Below are 25,370 nucleotides of genomic sequence, written 5' to 3'. Positions count from 1 at the left end.
AATAGCTCGTTCATGTCTGATTTCGAGTAATCTTCCGTTTTAATTATACAAATTTCATTTCGCGGAACGGTGTCCGCTTGTATCCAATGTTATTTTAAATACCTTCATTTTGCATAAACAGAGGATTGCGGAAGGAAATTTTCGAGAATTTTTACAGGGGAAAGATATGATGAGCCTACTCTTGTTTTTATAAGTTTTAGAACGCTTGACAGCTTAAAGGAAACATTTTAACGAGTTCCAAAATAATTGATAAGAGAACTGTTTAGATTCAAGGACATCTTACCATATATATAACTTACCATATTCTTCATTATTTGGCCTCCGTTCGGAAATAAGGAGATGAAGAATCAATAAAATACACCACAAACGATTAATTCTATTTTATTATATACATCATTCTTCCTGCTACGTGAATGCTTTGAAGTCGTTGAAAAACGTCCTCATCCTTCGATTAAGTTCATCCGCGTACCTCAACGCGGATTCATCGACCCTAACGTCCCCCATCATATCCTCGCAGTCCAAGTGTCTATCATCACAAGCTCTATGATGATGCTTTAACACATCTTCCGGATCAAAATGGTGTGCCCGTCTGGTGGACGGATTCAGTGTGGTTAGCGCGTAATGATTGTGCACCGTTAACGCGCGCCTGGTCGAGACAAAGCTCTTCACCGAGTCACCCTCTGGCGAGATGCAAGCAGTTCTGATTGTATCCAGATAATCCAGATCAGGCAGAATATTCGTGGAATTGACCTCGAAGCTAGTGCGGTCGGTTTGATTTCTGGTCTGCAGCTCAGGGAAGAAATAAACGTTTCTAACTGCATACGAGGCGAAGTCCTTGAAGTTTCTTCCAAGCTTGATCCTCTCGTCGAGCAACAGCTCATACCAGTTCTTTCTTCTGGCCGGAACGATCGCCTCGTCGATGTCGATGGGCAGCACAAATTCCGATCGATGAAGATTATCGTAGAAGCAGTGATTGTAAGGTATAAGCTCCATACGTCTCTTGATCCAGATGTCCTCGCTGAGAAACCGCCTTCTAGCGATCTTCTCGTTCGGTAGATCGCCCGGCAACGTCAGATTGAACCATCTGATCACGTTCGATCGTTCGTACAGCCTCAACACTTTCAACACGTTCTCATGAACGTTGAACACGTAAAAATAAAAGTGCTCGGCGCCTAGTATTCGGTGGAATTCGACAAAAGCGACGATCTTCCGAGAGATGTCCTCGTCGAAGTCCAAACCCTTGATGCAAAGAGTGAACTGACGACGTCGTTCCTCCGCCTCGTTCCTGTCTTCCCCGTTTATCGTTAAACTATGACTAGCATTCTGGTGGCAGGGCTCCAGGCCTACGTACACCTTCGACGGCTCGATCGCTGCATCCGGTGGTAATTGACAACCAACGAGGATCCCCGCATAGCTATCCACTGTCTCGCCCCACTCGTCCAACCAAATCGTCGACACAAGTGCCTCCACGCTGACAGCTCTGCCACGTTCTTCCTCTTTGTACCTGAACGAGCAGAGATTATAAATAAATTTCTCAATATATTTGGATAGATTTCCAAGAACATATCGCGACTTTAATTCAAGAAAGTTTTTTTATTAAACGATCCTTGCTACTTATATTTTCTTACATGTAAACGAGCAGGAACAAAGATTATTAAGTCTCGTGTTTTTAATAAAAGAAATCTTTCTCCCCGTGCCTGAAGAACGTGCAAAATCAGTAATTTCTGCTGGATCTCGAAATATTCAGATAGGTTGTGAGAAGGGGCCAACGTTTTTTGACTGAAGGAAGTTTAGTTTCGTGACCGAATTTACATAATCGTCCGAATTATGAAACAGCTGCCTGCTCCTCGAAGAAGGTCTAAAGAAAGTTTGATAGTAACCGGGCAAGAAGTCAGATGAAAGCGACTGTTCATGGACGATGAGTGCGAAATTCGATTAGCCCTATCTTATTATATGTCGCTGGATTATCTCGTTATTTTGATACATTATTATTCTAGTAACTTTTGGGCAAAAGGCTTTTAAGGATGAAAATGATATGGCTTTGCAAACACGGCGATATCTCCGAATTGTCAAAAGGTTCATCTGTGAACTGTGTACTTACTCATGCATACTTATGCATTTATGGAAGATTTAAAGATGTATAAATATACAGAATGTGCATAAAATATAGAAAACTATATATAAAATATAATACAATAGTACTGATTGTAATATTTAATAGAAAAAAGAAATCTCTATTTAAGAGTTCTATTCTCTAGTGTTCATAGAAACATTAATTTCCATAAAGATCCGTAATCTAGTAATAACATGGAGAGTTGAAGATCCACTGTGTTGAAATTTACAAATTTTCCATATAATTTTTTAGACCGTGACCATTTAATTATGCAGAATCGCGATCAACCGCCGATACCAGGGCTTTACTGTATACCGGAAGTAAGAACGGTTGAAGTGATTAGAAAAGATGGAAAGGCTGACTCGTTCGCGAAAAAATGTCTCACCAGACGGTGCAGAAAAGGCCAGAGGTCGGTAGAGGTCCACGTTTAACGCCAATCACCCTGAGGCTTGGGTAACCGGCCACTCTCAGGTCCAAGTGGGCGCTGTACAGGAAGAGCTGTCCGGGGATTGTCTCGAGCCACTTCTCATCGGTTAACTTGAACGTATTTAACGTCGTTCCGTACGTTCCATTACCGTCGCACTCCTTGGAGGGTCTGTAATCGAGTGCCAATCTCCGCGCCCATGAGTAAGCCACGATGCTTCTTGTGCCCGGGGGTTCGCCACCTGGAAAATGTGTCAGGGAGATTGAGACTGTGATAGTCGCGTGACGCATGCTACATTCTGCTCATTAACGCGGAAGCGGCGGTAGCGCACGCTTTTCGGCTAATTAATTCGATACGAGCTACGTACGCGATGCGGGTTATTAAATGGAAAGCTACATCGCGTGAAAGATAAACCATGGTCGCTTAAGTATTTACAGAGGCTCGAATGTATCCGAGCTAGATAATTAAGTTCGTTTTTCTAGGTAGCGTTTATACTAAACATTGGTTTAATCTTTTAATGGTGTACGTGGATTATGAGTTATACTCACGCATTAGTCTTAGTATTGATTTCTATGAGTATTAAGATATTTATGAAAGAATACATATTTAAAGACTTTTAGGGGAATTATTTCAAGTTTTGTGGAGTATGCATCCATTCCTCAATTAGAATTCTTATTTCCGTTTAAATGTTTAATGGATTAAATTTGGATTAAATTTGGATGGATGGATAAAATTTCAAATGTTTGAATGGAATTTTTAATGACTTGTTGTATAATGTAGTAAACACGTAAGTAATTAAATATTACAGAACTTTTTTAGTTCTGTTGAAAACTCGGAATAGTAAAACTTTGACATGGACTCAGATAACTTAATTCACCTACGGAGATTTACTACGAAGATTTATTAACTCTTCCACTGAATATATTCCGGTGATATTCGCGGAAAATCAATTTTATCGCAATAATTTACCGAGGCAAAGTAAGTTTGTTTAATTAAAATTTATAGCTTTTGCTAGCAATAATTGATTGAGCCTACACTTCCGCTGTGCGAATGAAAATAATTCTAACTAACGGAAAACCCACATTAAAAGATATTGCACCTGTAAACAGTTGGTTATCAATTTCCTTTATTATCAATCGTGTAGCTATGATAGTGTCATCGTTCTCTGCGAATAGAAAGGAAGCCTAGACACCTCGACGATCTTTTACCGGACGGAAGTACTACGTCATCGAGCGAGGCCGGACGCTGTACGTCGTGAATACGTTTACGTGTGAGTAAACGATCGTGCTACATTTAAATCGTTATTTCCATAAATTCTCGGTAATTTCTCTGTAATACCTGTTCTAAGCGATTTCGAAACACGTCACTGACCTCCAATAAGCATCGATTAGCTACCTATATAGAATTTCAATTGCTCTTTTGGTTAATTGCTCTCTAATAGCAAATATGCTTTAACGTATATCGAGGGAAAACTCGTTTTGCGTAAAAGTCACGAATGACCAGGAGTCACGACCACTAGTTACCTTGATCATACTTTTATTCCATCTTCTGCCATCATGATCGATTCGTTTAATGGATTCGATAGTGAAATATGTCATTTGTTCACGCACGGTGAAACGTAAATAGAAACTCGCCGGTTGTCAGTTCTACGAGACCGTTTGTAATCAGTGTTTGAAGCGTTCATTAACTGTTACTTGTAGAATGAATTTTTATACAACTTGCTTCTTACATATTAATTTGACATTTATATTTGAATTTTTGTTTAAACATACATGTAATTTTTTATATTTGAATTTAATTGTTTAGATTTAGATTCATTTTTAAGTTTAAATTCGAATGCGGCTTTTCAAATTTGAAACTAATTGTTTGAATTAAAACACGAGTTTCTATATTTAAATCCTATTTTTTAAAAAGAATGCCTTTCTCATTTATATCAAGTTCTTGAAAAGAACTTGTCTTACATTCGATCAAATTAACCCACCTCCGTAAATACTTTCCAAAATTAAAACTATTACTTCAGGAAAATAAGCACTGACAAATACTAAGCAAACAAAGATACACTCATTACAATGATTCCCGAATTAATCACGACCGTTAAGCTCAAGAGGCACGATACACGTTTACCGTTAATATTTCACTCCTTTCTTCTAGCCCTATCACTTCTTCAACCTAGCATAAATCTGTACTCCCAAAGCATCTCACACCTGCGCACATAAAATATCCATCTTCCGTTAATTCTCGAATTAAAGCAGCTTGGTCGACCAATTAAATCCATGCCCTTCGGCGTGCGATCAGTGTGCAAATGTTTCGATCACGCTTTCTATCTGTCTATCTGTTTGTGTCCCTGTCTCCATCTCTATCTCTGTTTGTCCCCCCCTCTCTCTTTCTCTCTCTCTCTCTCTCTCTCTCTCTCTCTCTCTGATATCCCAGCTTATGCATCCTACTATGTACAGTATACAGTCACTTTACAATCGTTAAAAGTTGTGTCTACGCTTGACCCAACGACCGCGTATTACGCTGATGCCGCGTACCATCCAAGCCTGCCCTTTAGCAACTTTGCTTCCTGCTTTCTCTCGGAGACGCCACGGTTCGCTAGTTTTACGAGAAAGCGAATTCTGCTACACGGTAATCGATAGAAATACGAGAATGAACCGACGACGGTCGAAGAACTATGAAGAGAAGAGGCTTCGAGGCTCACGTTTTCCAGTCTCGCAGAGGTGAAATAGTTGGAGAACAAGAAGAAAGAGGGTGTTACGTGGAAGAGGAGGCAATCGGTAGATGAATCGAGTTGTAAATTATGTCACCTAATGAAGTCGCTACCGCCAAGGAACCGTGTAAAGATTTGTGTCCGCGATAAGCCTGTGTCACTGCACCGCGGTTGATTTACGGCCCTCAAGGGGCGAGCTTTTTGTACGCCATTCCACTCGACTCGATTTCGACGGTTTTCTCCGAGAATTAGTACGTGCTGGTGCTTGGAGATGATAGTTGTTCGGCTTTGGGTTTAATTAATTTGGAAGACGAAGTTTGGATTATCTGATCTGATTTCTGATCTGAAATCTGATTTTAAAGTTTAGAGTAGGTGTCGATTCGATGAACGGTGAATGTTTTAACGCGTGATATCATTTATCGTATTTGATTTATCGTTTGTTGCTTATGTAGTCTTGAAGTTACAATTTCTCAGTGATCTTTATTGTACGATTATTATTTCACCACTTAAAAATTAGTTTAAATTGTTGGTAGTTGATTTAGGACTTCGAATCATTTTACACAATTAATTGTGAGTGAATTCTGAAATTTTGAATTACTTGAAAAAATTAAACGAAAGATAAAATATAGAATTTTTTTAAAAAAACACTTGAAATTATATACCGATATTAAATCGAAATTGAAATCTGCCAGTTTAGGCTTAGGAAATCCGGGATAAAGGAAAATTTCAATCCACTGTACCGAAACATAACTACAAATGTGTAGCAAGAGATCTTCTGGTTGTTCAGCTACATTGATCATGAATCGTAATAGAAAATTTACTTTTATCTTCACCGAGATTCCCCTCATGCAAACCTGTAGAGTATAAAATGAAACGTTCGATTTACATCGAATTGCTGGCCGAACAACTTATTTAAAGGAAATCTAACACGTTACTCGAAGAGAAACAGCGGGCTCGTTAAAATTGACGCGATTAAGCATAATCGTTCGAACTATGAATTAATGGTCGGTTGAAGGCACGTGTGGAATTTTCCTATTCTTTGTCGGCTAGAGCCAAACGCTGGGAAAGTATTCGCTGGTAGGAAGTAGTGCGAACAGTAAAACACAAATCTGCTACTAAACTTGGAACGAGCTATCCTAACACATGGGAATGGCTTTTGCGATTATAGAATCTTCTTGTCGCGTATCAATCGCTGTGTCAGCGAAAGAGCATTTCGTCACTTTTACTTTCGTCCGTAGCTCCATTTTCGTTGCGTCAGCCAGAAATACCTTTCTCTTGAATTACGACCGGTACTATAAACTTTACGATTTCATAAAGATGGTGAATAATTACCCTGGCTTCGGTATACTATGTAGTAGGAATTTAATATAATTTAACATCACATAACCTTTGTATCTTCGTGTTTTTTAAAACCGAACTTACTAAAAGTCTAAAATTATTTCTTGATTTTTAGTTGTATTTATTCAAAACGCTATTTATAAACATTAAGTAATATAGATAAGCCAACGTAATCATGATAGTCATGTCTTATCCGAACATAGATTGTATATTTATGCAAATTCATATTTGTATACTATATATCGTATATTTTTTACACGTAATAATGCTAATAACATTTCAAAATGTTTATATGCCGTGAAATACATAATACATTCTGAAAAAAATTTTACTACAAGTGTTCGAACAATTTCGTGAGTTAATGCATCCATCATGTTCCTGCAGAGGAATCTTAAAGTTATTATCCTTGTGCTTTCATCTTGATCTCGCTAAAAATTGTTCGCTCTTGTAAAGTTTTTCGAAGGAAAGATGTATCAATATTTGACGGATATGCTCAGGAAATTTATGACACATTTTGAAAAGCAGCGATCAACCCATCAGGAAACTTATAAATTTCTCATGGTCCCAGATCAGGGTACTTGCACTTTGCACAGCTTTGATATGCAAATACGTAGATATAGGAGAAGATAAAAGTTGCACATTTGCATATTTAAAGAAGCTGTTATCGATGATCTTTGACTCAGAGGGCTTTCATGCTAGGAAAATAAATTCGCGATTCTTGCATGGTGGAATTCACTTAGCTCCGTGTCTCGTGAAATATTGCTTTCAAAATAAGGCAAAGAGGATGTTTGGTTTGCTACATAAAATATTCCAATAAGACCAGACACCATTCCTTATCTGTTAATTAGATATTTGCTAATTACTAGTTATACTTTTCTACATATTTTTACTTCACAAAATATATTTATTTAGATATAATTACATTTTAGAACAACAATCAGAAATGTCAAGACTGAATCAAAAATTTATCGAAAAATATTTAATTTTATTAACTACTACTTTTTTTCTTATACTTAAGATGTCTGATTAATTTGAGACTTTGAAATATCAATAAGAATTCTTAGAAAAGAAGGAAAGAAAAGTAAAATTTCCATGAATATGGCGTTTAAATTTAAGAACTTCTTATTCTTCGACCCACTCTATTACAGATACCTATTCACAAGTTTACTCAACGCGAAATTTAACTAAAATCCCTCGCAAGGATTCGAAAGGGACAAAATCAGTGGCGTCTAATCGCCTAGCATGAAACAATCGAATAAAAAAGGAGATAGAAAGAAACAAAGAAAAAGTAGGCATTGTTAGGTGGCAACGACGCGTTAGTGGGTACAGGCTGCGAACCGTTCAGCGATAACGAAAGGGCAAAGGTCGCACGCTGCTGGAGGCGAAGGAGCGCAGCAACGGAGAAAATTGCTTACCAGGCGTAGGAGGAGGATCCGCTGGTGGATCCGGGAGTTGTGGCGGCGAATCGAGCAGAGTCAACACGCACAACGCGGTGACCAGCACGGCGACTAGGCCTACTCTGTATAGTCTCCTGGTTCCTGCGACCGACATATTTGCTCCAGCCCTAGTCCCCCGTGATCGGTCGAGCGCCGCCGCTCGACTTTCGATCACCGCGCGAGCCTCGAAATGCCCTTGAATCGATCCATGTCTAACCACGATTTGCAATTCAATTCTCAAGAATCCCAGGCTGAGGAATCCTCCTGAAGAGATTAACGTTCGTAAAGAACCAACGACTAGTCCTACGTAAAGACTATCGCACGATGACTACGATGAAAGTTGTTGATAAAGAACTAGGAAGTATCCAGAATCATTTTTTCGTCGTTAACCAGTCTCATCGTTGATACCAATGACTGCTATGATCGCAAAGTGGATGTACCGTTGCATAAGCCTGATTCAAGTTTCGAAGTTGCATAATCTTCGGTAGATCGATAGTAGGATTGAAATCGATCCGCGATAGCGTGACGCATTCCCAGCGATCGCTTCGAATTCGTGGCGACGGAGGAGCGGATCGATCAGCGGGATCAGGCTTTTCTGGTTCCGTCGACTGCTTTGCATAACACGCTCCGCTACACTTTCATCGTTCTTAATGCTCCTCCACGCGGGTCTAATGATCTAGCAGAGAAGCCGCGCGACATATATACGCGGCCAGCCGCTGACTGGTTCACTGGAATCGCGGAAATCTGGATTTATAGGATGCGGACGCCGCTTTAAACGCGATCTTGGCGTGCGTAGCGGGCATTCGGCACCGAGATTGAAAGTTGGCACGCGATTCGGCTTTCACGACTAGTTATTCTTGACCACTGATCGACGAACTTTCGACAATTTCTCAAGTCGATGACGGAACCTTCTTTTTCTTTTCTTCGTGATCTTCCTCCTTTGCAGATGTCTGATTGGCGTACCCTCCTGCAACCTCGATTGATATCATCGAGCAATAAAACGAACTCGTTTTGCTTTTGAAATCTTGGAGATCGGCGATCATCGCGCGTAACCGTGAAACCAACTCAAAGGATCAGTGATGGCTGGCCTTCTCGGAAAAGTCGTTTGCCAGTAAATCGACAGACCGGTACTCGCAAACGAGACGCGCAACCAGCCTGTTTAATAATCGCGGCCGACGTGTGGGTTCCAAGGTGAGCACACGAATCCGTCTTCCCGAGCTACGTAAAAACGAGCGTGGAAGCTACACGACCTCCCACGCGACGCTCCAGCTTCTTCGTAGGCCGGTGGACCATGTATGGTCGTGCTGGCAGCTCTTTCAGAGAGCAACTCCCTGGGACCGTCGATAATCTAATTAACCCGGTATCTCTGTCGCTTTAAGCGTTTTTTGTGCACCACCGTTTCTTCTGCATCCCGTCAATCCTGCTCCCGGTCGGTTCGTACGCTTTGCTCGCCTTTTTCCCTTCCTTCTTCTCCCCTTGTTTCCTTGATAGCTCTTTCTTTTCCCTTTCTACGTCTAGTTCTTTCTTGGCCTATTTGTAACACGGATCACGAGTCAATGGATCCATCCATAAGACGATCGTTACCAAACAATGGTGTCGACGGATCGGCGCGTATCTCTCGTATCGATTCACGCTAGCGTGACCATTCCAAATTCATTCGCCATCACGTTCGGTTTCGCCTCGGAACGATGATCGTGGAATGATGCTCGATGATGAGATTGCGTTTCTTTGTCGCTTGAACCAGGCTTCAAGTTCTCGACACCTTTCTGTTAATTCGAACCGTGAGAACAGATTTCTTGATCAACGTTCGTTTACGACGAATAAAATTTCCCGTTCGAATGGATAGATATGGATCTCGTATATGGACTAAGCTTTACTTATTGTTAGTTAACGAAGCATTAAGACTTTAAGAGGATTGTAATATTCGTGTTTCTACCTGGCCACTTGACTAGACGTTTTCCGTCTTGTTTTTATCGAACGTCTCCTTTCTCGATCAGCCTGACGCTCAAACACGATGTCGATGGATAGTATAACGTCACTTCCGCTCTTCATAGTCTAATGAACCGACCAGTGTATAGCCGCTCGACATGGATAAAATAAATCTAAACTTGGACTCGTCAAGTCTTTTTTTCAATCGTTCATTGCTTCAAACGACCACCCAGTAAAAATATATTCCGTATTTACAGTAGCGAATTGCTTTAATGAAACAGCGGGGTGGAATTCGCGGAGCGTTTCAGTTTATAAAATTCACCTTTTGTCTCTGGACGGAACATCTTACTTCTCTTATCTACACTTCCACATCCTCTTTTTCCATTTATTCGTCACACTATGATAGGAACAGAGCTAGAACTAGTATCTCTCACGGTCCATAGTTATCCAGATCGATCGAATTAATTCCCGATTAAATGGAACCATCTCAGAGACGTTCCGATCCACGTGTACTCTTAATCGCAAATTATATCCTTCCTCGATCGAATTCCGTCCTCGCGATTCCCATTACACCATAGCAACCACACCTCTACGTACATCCTTTGCTCGACAAATTAACACAACCGTATATCCTCAATAATCATGTCTATTTATAATCTCGATAACTCTATCGCGTTCTTAACTGCAATTTGTCCATTTCATACACGATCGAAACATCTAGAAATTGGATCATAATTACGATATATCTTAACCCTCCTCGTCCTTGTTTCACTTATGAATCCTAGAAACCTCGAAGAATACGCGTATTCATTAAAGAATTTTCTTTAATTCTGTTGAATGTGAGAAGCCAGCGCAAAACACGTGGCCTAGTGGCCCGGTCCCGTCACCAAAACACAGCCGATTCCCGTGGAACGTTCAGGGCGCACGTGGTCGCCGGATCGACCGAGCGGATTGGTGCAATCTCGCCTGCGCGAGAGTCCGAAGCGTACTGCGTTCGAGCGGGAGGTGAACGCGCCACCAGAGCCAGCTCGAGTCCCAACGTCTTTGGGCCCGTTGCTTTAGCGTTGCCTCGCCAATGCGCTTTGCCTTGCCCCATCCCTACTCGAACTCGCCTCGCCTCGGCTATAACCTAGCTCTTCCTGGCTATCCTGCCTCGAGATTCTGCTTAGCTACTCTGTTCTGTTTCTCTTCGAGACCGGATAGTTAGTTGACTTTACCTTGTCGTAGCCTTGCGAACCACGCCGCGTCTTCTTCACTTCTGTTTTCTTTTCATATTTGCTACTGCTACACACAATTATACTTCTCGTGGATATTTCGCGTGACCGTACCCTCCTGTTGTTGTTTCGATGGTGATTTTATTGGTGATTAAGATAGACGAAAGTTTTTCATGGGATATTGGCGAGGTTTAGATGGAAAGTTTGGGAAAGGTTAATGAGAAGCGTCAATTGTTCTTAGGGGATGTGTAAGTTCAGCTCATTGCTAATAAGAATCAAGTCGTTATTATACATGCCTAAGTAAGTGAGAAATTGAATGGAAAATAGTATTAGATTTTTGTAATAATGAAATTTGCTTAAGAGAAAGAAATTGTTTATATTGTATAAATAGAGGTATTATGCACATACTTGTGACGGGGAAAATCTCAATATGTGTGTCTAATTGAAATTCGAAAAATAAATTCGAATCGACATAAAATCTCAGATCTATTTATATATACACCGGTAATATCAAACGCCGATGAACACAAAATTATTACGAAGTATGCCTTCGCAATCTAAAAGATTGAATTGTAACATCTGAAATATACAATTTAAATATATAAATTTGCTCAATCTTCCCTTTTCTGGATAAATATTTCCTTTGTTGCAGATGTATATCATTTTAAAGCTGAGATTTTTCTTTTTCACAAATGTATAATTTCTAGTTTTTGACATCTAAATCTATAAGTACACCCTTTTCAAAAAAAAAAAAAAAAAAAAAAAGAAGAGAAAAAACAGCGAAACACGAATCGTCAAAAATCGTTGGAAAACATTCCCTATATTACAACCTAATAGAATGTCGTAAAATCGTCTCGAATCCAGCATGTACGCTTAATCGTTCGACGTTTTTCCAATCGTGAAACGAACTAATCTTTTTCCCTCGGTGTCCCTGGTGATCGACGATACCTTTCAGATTGCGGCACGTTCTTTCCCCTCTTCCAGTCGATAGCTTAACGTCTCTTTTTTCCGCCGTCTCGCCGACCACCGCGAAGCATCCGCCACTTGTTGTACTTGTCAAAGCGTATTGCACATTGACCGATGGCAGCTGCCTGGTGGCGGGGCCAGCCACGAAGCGAGTTTATTTGAACCGTTCTAGTCGATGTTCATCCGACAAGTCAGCCAACCTCGGAACTTTCCCATCCCAGGAAATTGCTTGGAAGTTACATTTCGCTTGGAAGTACAACCTTTAGCGTTAGGATTAGCTTAGGTAGATAGAACGGCTCATTATAGCCAGGATAGCGGTGGAAGACGCGAGGGAGTTGATGTCGAGGGCAAATGAAATTCGTAGGTGCAAACGTTTCGTTGCGGCGGCTGCCGCTTAATGTTTGCTCTGCGAAAGAGACTGATGACTACAAGAACGATTCGAGACGGTTGTCCGTGAGGAGCGTAATTATTCTGGGGCTACCCGGAGATGCGAGTCGTGTTTCAAGGCCAAGGAAATTGTAGTACTACCATAAGGATTTCAGTCCTGGAATTATACATTTCACGCATACTTCGATATATTTTATTATCTTTTTCTTTCGATAATAAATGTACGTAAATTATTGGAATATTAAAAATTAGAGGAAACGGAAAAGTGGAAATTCCTGAAATCCGTACTTCAGTTGTTAGTTTAGTTTTATTTGAGTAGTAAACCAAATGAATATATTTTGCTAATCAGTAAAACTGACTTTTTAGGTAGACGTAGATATTTGTTAAGGTAAATAGATTAATATAGTAATTTCATTATTTATTTCCTTATATTTTAATCACGACGATTAAGATGTCAGTTAAAATAATAAAAGGCCTTAAAAGCTCGAAGAACATGCATTTGACTTGAAATGATCATGAACTTATGAATTTGAAAAATCTCTTGTTTCTCATATTTGTCCTTTCAAAACAAAGTTTCAACATTTTTTCCCATTATTATATCCCAGTAAAATATAAAGGTATCCAATTTAAACGGGACACTCTGTAGACGTATATGCATACTCGATTTATGAACTATTTAAAACAAGTCTAAAAGCTCGAACGTATGATTTCCATTAGCAATACCAGATACGATCGCATTACATCAAATCGAAGTCAAAGCAAAGCACCAATTAAAACGACATGAACATAATCGATAGGGACGTCGAATCATGTATCTGCATGATTCCATTTTCCATTAAAAGAAAGTATAATAGAACCAATTTCCTGGATATCTGTCGTCTCTGGGCCGGTCGGTAATCGTACGTGCCATCATATGATTGTAATCACAGCTCTCTGGTGGGTTCTATCTGTGCTTTGAAACGGACCAGGAATTACAGTCGGGATGCTGGTGTCAGGAAGTGAAAGGGCGTGATGCATAAGTCATGAAACGGGAACAGGTGAAATCAATCAAAAGCGTGGAATCGATTTCTCTGTTGGCAATTACACGCCGGCCAGTAGATAACGTCTACAAAGGTCAGACAGCGGCTGGTTCCGATCGAACCTCTTGGACTTACAGGCCGATAGTGCTCGTGGCTTAGCTATGTTAGGGCAAAGGTTTACGACACATGCTCGTGAAACACCGATGCTTTTTTTCTACCCTAGGCATCCTTAGCGTTTACAATTAGCGTCGGTTTAGTTACGTTGTGTGCATTCTGCCGTGCAAGACCTTTATTGTTTGAAGTTTTTAAGATTTCGTCTCTCTCGTTCATTCCGCACCGAGAACCTTTCTAAAGGGTAATAGAAAGCAATTACAAAGGAATTCGAAGACTGGCCATATTAAACTTAATGATCGGGATTTAAAACAGAAAATACCGGAGAAATTTTGTCCATTAAACGGGACATCAATATTACATTGTTCTTTGCGAAGAGAAATTTTCCTACGTATATGTTAAGAACGATTGGTTTATCAATGTTTAATTATATCTCTGAGAAATCACTTACAAAACAACATACGTAATACGTAAAGATATACGCATAAAGATGGAATATTTTAGTGGTATTTATCAAAGATAATCGTACTGTTGCATTTCATCACATTGAAGAATGTCTCAGTAATTTTTGGAAATTATATTTCACAATTGTCACAATGCACGAGAATAGTCATTAATAGACTCTAATGAGACTAGACGCTGAAAAAATTTACAAAATTCATAGGATGTATAGAAGTCTATAAAATAGTCAAAACATAGTACTCATTAGAATATTTGAAGAGTAAACCGTATTTCTACTTAGATTCTTTTATTACGTTCATTAACATATAAATTCATGTAAATGTCTGCTGTCTAGTCGTTAAACATAGCAACAGCCGCATTTAAAATACCTTCTTATACGGAGGCATATACGTTGATCATCCTCACACTCACCCAAGAAGACAAGGTCCAGAAGCGAGTGTCAGTCGCCACGACGAAGAACGGTTGCGTAATCGTTCGGTCTGGCGAACGACCGTGGAACGACGTGCGAAGAAGAATCGGTGACGGGACACTTCTTTCTCCGTGACCGGTAATGCACCGTGCTCGAGAGGAAGGCGCGCGTCGTCGCATTAGGGAAGCGGGCGTGCACTCGCCGCGCGTATCTCGTCTGCTCCACGCAAGAAACAGCGGCTGCACGCATCCGCGGAATACAAACGACAATCATTCCAAACTTATTATAGCGCGTAAGAAACTCATAAATGCTTATGACTTTGCTGCTGCTTTTTACTTTAACCTTCGAGCGATCCAGTTAAAGGGCCGTTCGTTCGCTGCGATTGACTGGAGTTGGAAGAGCAGACGAGGCATAGAGAACGATGAGGATAGAAAGAAGAACAAGGGAAAGCAAATCTTAAGAGCGTAAGAAGTTAGCTCGTATTATACAACAAGGGAATATAATTTTCTACATTATTATAATTCTGATCCAAAGAGAATCATTCTCAAGACGTGCGAATGAGAATGTTAAAATAGATTAATCGTAAACGAAAACATGGTATAATTTAGAATATTAAAAAGAGGTCTTGCTTAACGCACGTGGAGGTTAAAAATAGAAGACTCTTGACAGTGTAATAAACTAGCTGGTTGGCGAAGCAACTTGACCGTGATACGACACGTTCACGAGCGAATAATATTCTAAGTACACCCTTCGATCACAATTTCTCCTCCCCGTAATAACCAGCGTGCAAAAATTGCTCGCGATTAAGTCGCAGGAGTTGCCTCCGTTTCTACGATCGAGCAAATCACCATTACGCGCCGGAAAGTATTCACCGAGATTGGGTCCTTAACAATCATCGGGACACGCTGAACGACCGTACGAACGCAGCTCCCGGGTAACTCCACGTACGATGGCATCCACGGCGAATCCCTGCAATCGCGCGCTTCCACTTTTATCCCCGTCCTGTCACGACCAGTCGCATCATTAGGCCATTCGGTATTACAAATGACGTCGAAGAAGCTCCAGCGACCGTACTCTCTTCCTTTTGTTCACTTCCCTCGCTCTTATCTGCCTCCACCCGTTCTACGACGTTCCATCTCTTTCTCCATCTTCTCCTTCGCTTCTCGTTCCATTCTCTGCCGTTTTCTTCTCCCCTTATATTATTTTGCTTCGTTTTCCATCTTCTTAAACCTTGGTCAGATTAGTCGAGTTACCTGAATTTAAGTCACTTGAGTCTAAATAACTTAAAACAACTTTAACGATTTGAATTTGTTATTTATATCGGTGATTTAAAAAGCGTAGAGGGTGCTTCTATGTTTCTGTGTTTGCCTTTATTCGTTAAATAATGCAGGTACTCGATTTTGAGAACTTTAAATTCGCATAATTTGAAGTAGTTTGCCAATGTTAACTTGACCTCTTAATTCACTTAAACTATTTTTTCAAGAAAGAATTGTATAGAAAGAAACAAATATCTTTTGGACGATTTAAAAAATTTCGTTCGACATACAAGAAGTTAAAGGATAAAAGTCAATCTGAATACGAAACTACGTCAACTGCTATCCCATAAATAGTGAAGTACGTTCTTTTTAGGTTCTTATCGTTGAATTGAAGGATCATATACCGAGTCGAGGAAATATGCATACATAAACGAGTAAAAGTTGGCCGCTCGGGGCACCGAAAGTCTCGTTACAATAGCGTTCGCAGCAACGTTATGAATCACGGTGGCGAGCACCGATTAAGAATTTCAATTTGCGCGACACCGCAGGAGATCTGTGTCGCGTAAATCTCTGGCAAACTACTTGCCAAGTGGAAAAAGAACGGACCAGGGACAGTGGTGGACATTATTCACGTGTAATCTGGCCTTCGCGCTCTAAAACGCAGGATTTATACTTACAAGAGTCCGCGTGCCAAAGCGGAGAGAAGAAGCTGCCCACACAGGTAGTATCGGGCGAGATGCGGGAGATTGTGTAGTATGTTTTACCGTGTCGCAGCGTGAAATTCTACAGCCGCGACGTGGTACCGGTGGAACTTCCAATCTTCGCGAGAACCGACAGAGCAAAAACATTCCATGCGCCAAACGCGGAACAAATTCGTGGGACACGACTTTCTTCCAGCGCCGTGACCATGATTATTGCCAGAGTTTACGCCAGTTTTGCAGATATAACACTGTAGGAAACGGTGTAATGTTCAAACACCACGAAGAACCAATGGTCTTAGGAGTTTTAATGCACTTTAAATACAAGGTTTTTAGGAGGTATCGTTTGATCTTTTCATAAGATGAAACCTCGTACTTATAATATTACAATATTATAATATGTACTTCTTCTTATACTCTATGGGTATTAAAAGGATACATGTTTATACGGTCATGTAGGCTGTAAAATTTATGTCTGCAAATTATGTTGTTTTCATAAGAAGTTACATGTAATTGATTTATTGAAATAAAATTAAAATGAAATCTGAACTATGAAATTCTAATTAGAAAATGCCATCAGACTTCATCCATTACTCATTGAACATTCATTTCATTGACTATTCATTGAAAACTAAAGGCCTCGTTCATTATTCTACTAAATATTCAACTTCTCGATTGGAGCCAATAATGAGAAAATGAGTTGAGGCATGACAGGACGTAAAGTAAATAAGAATTTATTATTTCAAATTTTGTGACATTTTGAAATTTTCACATTACATTTACGAATATTTATTGCGATTCTTCACTATACAATCTCGAATGTTATTCGCGTATACATAATATATAATTTTATCGTTTACATTAACATCGAAGAATTAAACACGATTTAAGAGGAAGTACATCAGACAACTTCGTCTGATAATTGCTTTCGTCGTTGGGAAATCGTGAATAATTTTAGATGCCGTAACTACAGTCTAGTTTACGAGTAGACCGAGCATTTAAAGTTCTATCGGAAGACTTAATAGACATTGGAGTACCGATCGTTTTACACGAGCAATAAAGCATGTCTATCTTACGCCATTTAAATACGGCTTGAAGTTTAATGTCAAGTCGAACTCGACGAGACGTTTAATTACATGCCCTTACAGCTCTGTCATCTCGTAATACACCTGGCTATCTCATAATCGAAATTTACCATGAATCAACAATAAGCTATCCGCTAATACTCGATCAGTCAAGAATGATTTATACCCAGCCCCTTGTTCACGGCATGCAAACTTTCGCAACAATCAATCTCGGACTAATCTATACCCTAAGAGATTGGACACGAGTCCAAACAGACCCAATCGACTGCAGCTTCGACAACATCTGCCGTTTGATGCTTCATTATACTAACAAACCGGGTTAACGATAGGAAAACCACTTTAGATAGCAATTTAAATAATAAGTTACCACATACTATATTTTAAAACATCTTTTTTTATAAATCGCTCATCTTTTCTGATAGAGAACTATAGTATGTATCATGGACCTTATCCCATTCGTTTTATGAATTTTTGTCAAGATTTAGAAAATTTACCGTATAAAGTTTAATATTTTGCACGATGCTTTGATAATTTAGTAATTTTTTAAGAATAAATTCAATGTGTTCTATAATATTTCAAAATATGCTTATTTTTCAATATAAAAAAATATATAATGTAGTAAACAAATGGATCTTATTTCATAATATTTGTGAATTTGTAGTTTCTTAAATTATAATATATTTCTGGAAGATAAATTTTGGAATGTAATTTCTTATTCGGCACAATATTTTATTTTACAAAGATTATATTTACTAAACATTTAGTAAAAAGCTGCTCTATTGAGTAATTACTGGTGTTCGCAGGGTAAATCTGAGATCTATGATAACGAACTGGATTGAATTAAACACGTAAAAATGTTACACGACCGATAACTACTCGATCGTTTACATGTCGCATTTCATATGCATCTCATGCATATCTCATAACGATGATTTATGCACTTTTAGAATTCCAATGGTACATTCCACTTAGGCATCTTCTTCTTCCACATCGTATCACCATATTTATAATATTCAAGAGCGATTTTACCACAGAATATAGCTTCGCTTTATGAGATAAAGCTAGTTGTATAGTAAAAGAGAATACGATTCGCCGGAGGACGGCATGAAACCGAGAAAAGAGCAAACAATACAAAGTATGAGATGCCTTAACAAACCCAATTACTCTTTTCTTTAAAGCAGAATTCGTTCTTCTTTATAGCTTATTAACATTAAATTCTATCATATATGACGACTATTAAAGTATTCTTTATTACTCATAGTGTCGTGTAATTATCGAGCAATGCTTGCAATAAAATACTTGAGTAGCAGCATAAAGATTGATTTCAAATTTAAATGTGATGACGAATTATACAATAAACTTGTATATTTGTAAAATAGTTCGTTTTTTAGTTACCTGCATATAGTGGTATGCAAAAATAAATTACTGAAAGTATCATTTAATAACATAACGTCAAATGATAATATTGTAATTATCATATATACATATATTAAAAATAATTCATAAGTAAAAGAAACAGTATAATGCAACAAAACCATTAAACATCGCAAGAGGTAAACTTTAATGACTATGACTCAGTAACTGACTGACTACACAGACATTTTCAAGATGCATCTGGTCATGTTTCATCTAACATGTTGAGTGGTCACATATATTTTTTCAGTCCACAATTTTAAGTATCCGATCTTTTTGATTTTCTTTAACAATCAAAACCTATGTCAGTCAATCGTCATCGACGTTCACATGGAACTTCTATTTTCCTACGTTTATGTTTCAAATATTTTGCGAAAAAGAATTTCAACAACTTTTAGACAATTTTATAAGTTAAAAATAACATTCACACAGGAATTTGAAAATCGAATTATTCCTGAATTTTATCCCGAATTATTCGTTGATAATTAAACTCGTTATGTTTCTCTGCAATGACACGTCCAACTTTCGATAATAACAAGACACTACAAAACTTATAAAATGACTTAATAGCTCTACAAAATCTCATTCCAAAGTCACAGCAGATTACCCTAACATTATTAACTATATACTGACGACATACTTTGTACAACTCTCCACACGTTCCTCTGCAACATGCGAGAAATCTTGGCTCATCTTACTCTTCTTCTATTGCGCCGTTGCGATATGAAAAAATACAAGGAACAAAAAATGAGAAGGAAAAGCATGCAACATCGGATCGTGGCATCGCATTGCCTAATAACTTACGATGACGCGTACGTTTTAGCGTTAAGCGGTTCCCGCGACAAGCCGTAAATTACCTCGAAAGAACGATTTAAATACGACCACGGGCCCCCTGGCAGCTTTCTATTCATCAGCAACTCGTCGTTCTGCAGCAGCGCAGGGTGTCCACTGCAAGATTATCGGTGTGCAACCCTCGGCCGACCGCCCGTTGATTTACTATTTCGTCGACTCGTCGATACACCAGACAAGATCGATGCAAGCGGCACGGTGTACCGAGCCGCCGGAGCATATTACCGCTGTTAGAATCGTGGTTGGCTATGGGTTCGCGACGGTGAATAATGCGTTCCATCTATTCGACCGCCGAAGAAGATCCTCCACTGGTGGATGAAGCGAAGAAAGAGAGAGAGAGAAAGGAGAAGAGAGACGGACAGAACGAGACAGATAAGTCCCGTTGCGTTTTTCTTTCGCAAACGCCTACGTATCGATCTAACGCGCGTAAAGTCACGTTGATCAACGCGAACGATGAAATTGCGCGGAGTAAGATCGATAGCAACCGAGACGAGCCACTCTTTTCTTCACGCCGAGAGAGCGAAACGTGTCACGATAATGGACCCCGATGCGTTTCGACGACCGCTTCTTGCACTGGACGTCTGATAAATCTGGACTTTTTGCCATCGCAGTAAGTTCTCGTTTGTCTGAATTCTATTTACAGGGATATTTGGGATAGTGCACGATTGGATGGACTTTTACTTTGATTTTGCTTATTTGAAAGTGAATTCTATTATGGGCGAAAAATGATTGTGTACATTGCGGTATTGTATAAATTATACGAACTAGTATTATAAGCACTATTATATGATAAGAAATGTCATTTATCTGAAGTCTGAATATGATGGATTAATACTGCTCGTTCTATCGTCGGAAAGGACATCCCGTAAATAAAGTTTCTTAACTGTAGTTGGATTAGTATTTTATTTTTTAGGAGTCAAATATTTATCTTTTGTGGAGTTGACTTTTATTCTAGATAATTGGATAGATAAGATTCTAACCCATGTCTACTTAGCAAAGGACTGCTATATTTCTACACAATCAACTTTCAATCCAACTCTATAGTTTGATATAGGTAGGTTACTTAACAAATTCCAAGCATCACACACACACGCGCGCGCACGCACGCAGACACACACACACGCACGCAGACACACACACACATAATATGTTCTCTTTCATGTCCCGGTTGAAGATCCCTGTGTCCATCCTCTGGGACCGTACAACCGTTAATCCTTGCCCCACTCGAACCGATAAGTCTGCAACCATGATGCAAGTGCCTTATAAAGTATGTGCTCGTTCTCGAGCCGTTCGATACCGCGGTTTATATTGCTAATTTAGTAATTGAGGGTTAAGAATGAACGGTGGAGGATAACTGCTTCGAGTTACATCGTGATAATCCTTCAAATCCCTTCCTGGTTTCACGTCCAGCACTGGAAGAGAGGATAAAACGTAAGAAGGAGAAGACAAGAGACGACCGAACGAATATAGCAGAAGCGAAACATTCAAGAAGCATACGTGACATCAGCTTACGGTTTACGGATTGGAATCTTCGATAGTCGATGGCGCGCTGAAGGCTTTGCACTGAGCAGATTTATGTATGGGTAATTACTTTCGTATTACGATCAGGCTAATAAGTAATCGCTCGGAAAAAGGGACGAATCGTTTGGTATCGAAGTTGTTGGGATGATAACGTGGCTGGATCTCAAACGGTAGACTGGAAAGCTGTTCTAGCGTGATGCCTATTCGTGCGTTGAGTGATAAAACGACCGATGCAAAACAACCTGATAATCATGGTCATGATTAACCGGGAGATATCTGGAAGCCGTGGCGTTTTATCGCAGAACTATTTTGACCGAGGGATACCGTGGCGATAACGAGGCCAACGACATCTTTGATGGCACCCCTAGTAGGAATGATGTTAACATTTAATGTGATTAATGCTCCTTCTTGCCAGAGTTAATCCAGTCCAGGATTTTGGTGTATCTGTATACAAGTTGTGAAATTAAATATTTTGTAGCGCAGGGATCTGTTTGAGAAAAAGATTTTATCTTTGATTATGACGAATGTTTTTCTGATGAGTTTCTTTAACACTTACAATCTAGACTACTTTTCCGATGGGTTTCTGATTTTCTACGTTTATTATTTAGCACATTTAATCTTCATTCTTAATAAACTCTAAAGGTAATAATTTAACATCAAGAATGAAAAGGGAGAAACACTAGGGCACTGAAGTCGATGCACCATTTCCTTGCATTAAACCAATAGTTTCAACCACACCTTAGTACCAACCATATCTTAATACCGTTTTTTCGTAACAAAAACAAGTGCCGCTTGGAGCAAAAAGCTACACGCTGAGGCACACCTTATTCCCCCATAAAATCTCCTTTTATGTTAATATCGCGCAAAGATTTTTAACTCTCATCTCCGACACATTATATGCCGCGCAGAAAAAGATACCGCATAATTAAGATCCGTGCCGCATGGACTAGGCCAGTTTGTGCATAGCTGTTTTCAATTAGTCGGAGCCCTTATATTTCAGTCGCTATCAGCACTAACACACACCTTCGCAACAAATAATGTACGTGTATGATGATAATGAATAAAAAGTATTCCCTTTCTTCAAACTGGAGTAAAGACTTGCATAGAAAAAAACAAATGGAGACTTGCGGTCGGTTTGATACGAATTTAACGCGTTCGCAAGGCTTGTCTTAACTACGCCTCGTCAGACGACTCGAAACGCAAAAAGATGTCTCATTATCCGACCTCTTTGTGCTTGTTTTCATTCGAGCGATTTTCATGTTTATTTAAATCATGTAAGAGTTGAGCATTGCACTTGTATAGTCTGTGGGCGGCGGATGAAGAACGGGAAGAGCAGCTTCTTTCAATATATTTCTTGCGTCGTTAAAATCATGCGGTTGCTATTTGCACGAACTGATAAATCCATATATCGATATTTATATAAACACATAAATATGGTATTGGAAAATGGTATTGGAAACGTGACGACTGAGATAATACAAATAAATAATATAAAATTGGTTTAATAGATTTAAACAAATTTTAATAGAGTATAATAATATACCTATTCAATGAAATTTATATATAATATTTCAATTGAGAAAGTTAGTGGATAATTGAGTGGTACAGGTAATCATAGTAAATTTATATTTATAAATCTCTATTAAATATTACGAATTAGTCATTGTAATCATTCTGCTGGTGTTAGTATTCAAAAATACCAGGATAATATTTAAAAGATTCGAATTTGAATTTCAAATCGATTCATTGTAACAACCCAACGAATCTAATTCACACGCGCCGCTTTTAACATTCGTCGTTCAATGAAACATAGATTTGCGTGGGACACGCGTAGGATAGAGCAGAAACACGGAAGAACAATACACGTAACACTTTACGAGGCGTTAGGATTGGAACGACGAGTCTGACTAACGGTGTCGTTTATATTTTTTCAGAAATTCAGCACTTGACAAAGTAACTGTAGTGCCAACGCTGCTTCCTTCAAGACCAACGGTTATAATTATTCTAACGTCAAGCGCAACCATACGCAGAGGCGAACCAGTCAGGCTAGTTATCGAACCACGTAAGTGTACCATTAGGTTCAATCATACTCGTACTTGCATTCGTTTTGGTATACTCCCATATGCTGCAATTTTTTGCCAAGAGCCGTCAATTAACAGGCTCATAAATAAAAATTACTATGGCCATTCACGTCGTTCATTCAATAAGTTCCGTGTCTTTATTGTTTACAAACGCAATCACAGCTAGAAACGATGCTCTTTGGATTTATAGACTTTCGCACAAAAAACGATTTCTTAACCCCTTCGCTTTATGATTTTTCTTTTGGTAGCTACTTAAATAAGCGTTAGCTATTCCATGCTATAACACACCATGGCGGATGGGAAATGTTGAAGTATTATACGTAATTCATATTTAGTTATTTTCACCGAATAATCGAAATTAAAGTTAGAATTGAATATAAATTTTTGTTGTTTGAATAAGAATTAGGAGTATAACGTGATATTATTACATAGTTGCATAATAAATAGACAAAGTGATTAACTGATTAACTAAATATTGAAGTGAAAATATGAACATAAACGGACTTGATTAGTTCTGCTCAAATGTCATATCAAGATAAATAGTATAAATAAGTATAACTTTTTTTAAAATGAAAATTCCTGATCTGATTGCAATTTTAGGATAGTTTATCTAATATTCAGAAACATAAATGAAACAAAATCTCGTCTTAAAACGACATTTTTGACGCAACAAACTGACACAAAGCAAGGATTTAATAAATTTATTTCTATATAATAAATGTAATAAAAAGTACCTACAAAAATAGATAGAAAGTAAATAGAAGGCGGATATTGTGAACAATAAAGGATCTACGATAATAGAGTTATTCGAGACTCGCTATAGAACTCGAATAAGGTGAAGAAGGCTATCGATAGTTCCAATCTGAATTCACATTTTCAAGTAACAATGAAATCGTAACATGGCTCCGTTACGCATTCACCGAGTTCGTCGGTGACGCGAGATCGTCGATTATTGCGTGTTTAAAGCAACATAACGCGTTCGGTATCTCAACCATCCGACAAGCAGAACGAATGAAACGTAGAGCGGAACGAAGGAAAATAAGAAAGGATCATAAAATTCTCTTGCTTTCAGTTCAAAATTCTTTTCTTATCTTTTATTAAACGTTGTGTTAACAGATATTTCTGAGAGAAACGCTCGCTCGTTTTTTATTGCAACGTTTAACGTGTCGCATATACACATGGAAACGCAATTACAATCTTGTATCGATAAGACGTGTGTCGTCCATCTGCCGTTTAACACCCAAAATTTCAATACCCAATGAAATGTTGTACTCTATAGTCTAGACCGTAACAAGTACAGAATAAATAGAATAGAGCGCATATCGTCTATCGATAGCTAGATGCATTCTCGTCCTTCCTGTCATTACACGAACCAATAATTCAATAATTCAATAACGAGCTGTCGTTAAATATTTAACGTCACTGGCAACACATCCCAGAATAATTAGCTTTCAGTTATGGGAATCAATTAACGAGTAAATGCAGAACACGGCGCTTCAACTTTTTGCAAACAGAATGAGATTGAGTTACGAGAGTCAAAGGTTGATGGTTTACGATCTTATGGCGGAAAGGAAGCCGAAGGATGCATGCTATTGCGCTCGTTAGCGATGCTTTTGGTCCCGTTTTATGTACGCTGCGTTCAGCTGAAAGATGAACGAAGGAAAAAGGGAGGGAACACTGGAAATGAAACGTGGGATGGGCTGAGGATGGTGATGATGCGAATCCTAGTTGGCAGAAACCTAGAGAGCTCTCGAGAACAAAGAGTGAACAAAATTGATTTAAGTATACAATGGTTTGCCGTGACTAAGGCTCGTTTCTAAGGAATTGGTATAAACGCCGGAGAGATGCTCGAATCCTTGGATTTGTGGAGAATGTACTGAAGTAAATATTACTTGATGTACATGAAATAATATTTATTTAAATTTATCTCATCGTCAATTATCAATCGCATA

At 38.9% G+C, this 25,370-nt stretch overlaps 1 protein-coding gene across 1 annotated transcript; it reads right to left on the bottom strand.

The window, feature by feature from the left end:
* Positions 1–369: 369 nt before the first annotated feature.
* On the bottom strand, positions 370–11,344 carry LOC132910934 (uncharacterized). The gene is made up of 3 exons (XM_060967133.1): positions 7,998–11,344; positions 2,499–2,778; positions 370–1,504 (listed from the first exon to the last, which is right to left on the bottom strand). The coding sequence occupies exons 1-3, from the start codon at positions 8,131–8,133 to the stop codon at positions 406–408; spliced, it is 1,515 nt and encodes a 504-aa protein (XP_060823116.1). The 5' UTR covers positions 8,134–11,344; the 3' UTR covers positions 370–405.
* Positions 11,345–25,370: the final 14,026 nt, after the last annotated feature.

This window comes from Bombus pascuorum, chromosome 9 (assembly GCF_905332965.1).
Source record: "Bombus pascuorum chromosome 9, iyBomPasc1.1, whole genome shotgun sequence".
Taxonomy (NCBI): domain Eukaryota; kingdom Metazoa; phylum Arthropoda; class Insecta; order Hymenoptera; family Apidae; genus Bombus; species Bombus pascuorum.
Note: the sequence above shows the minus strand (reverse complement) of the source record. Positions and strands in the feature narration are given on the sequence as shown.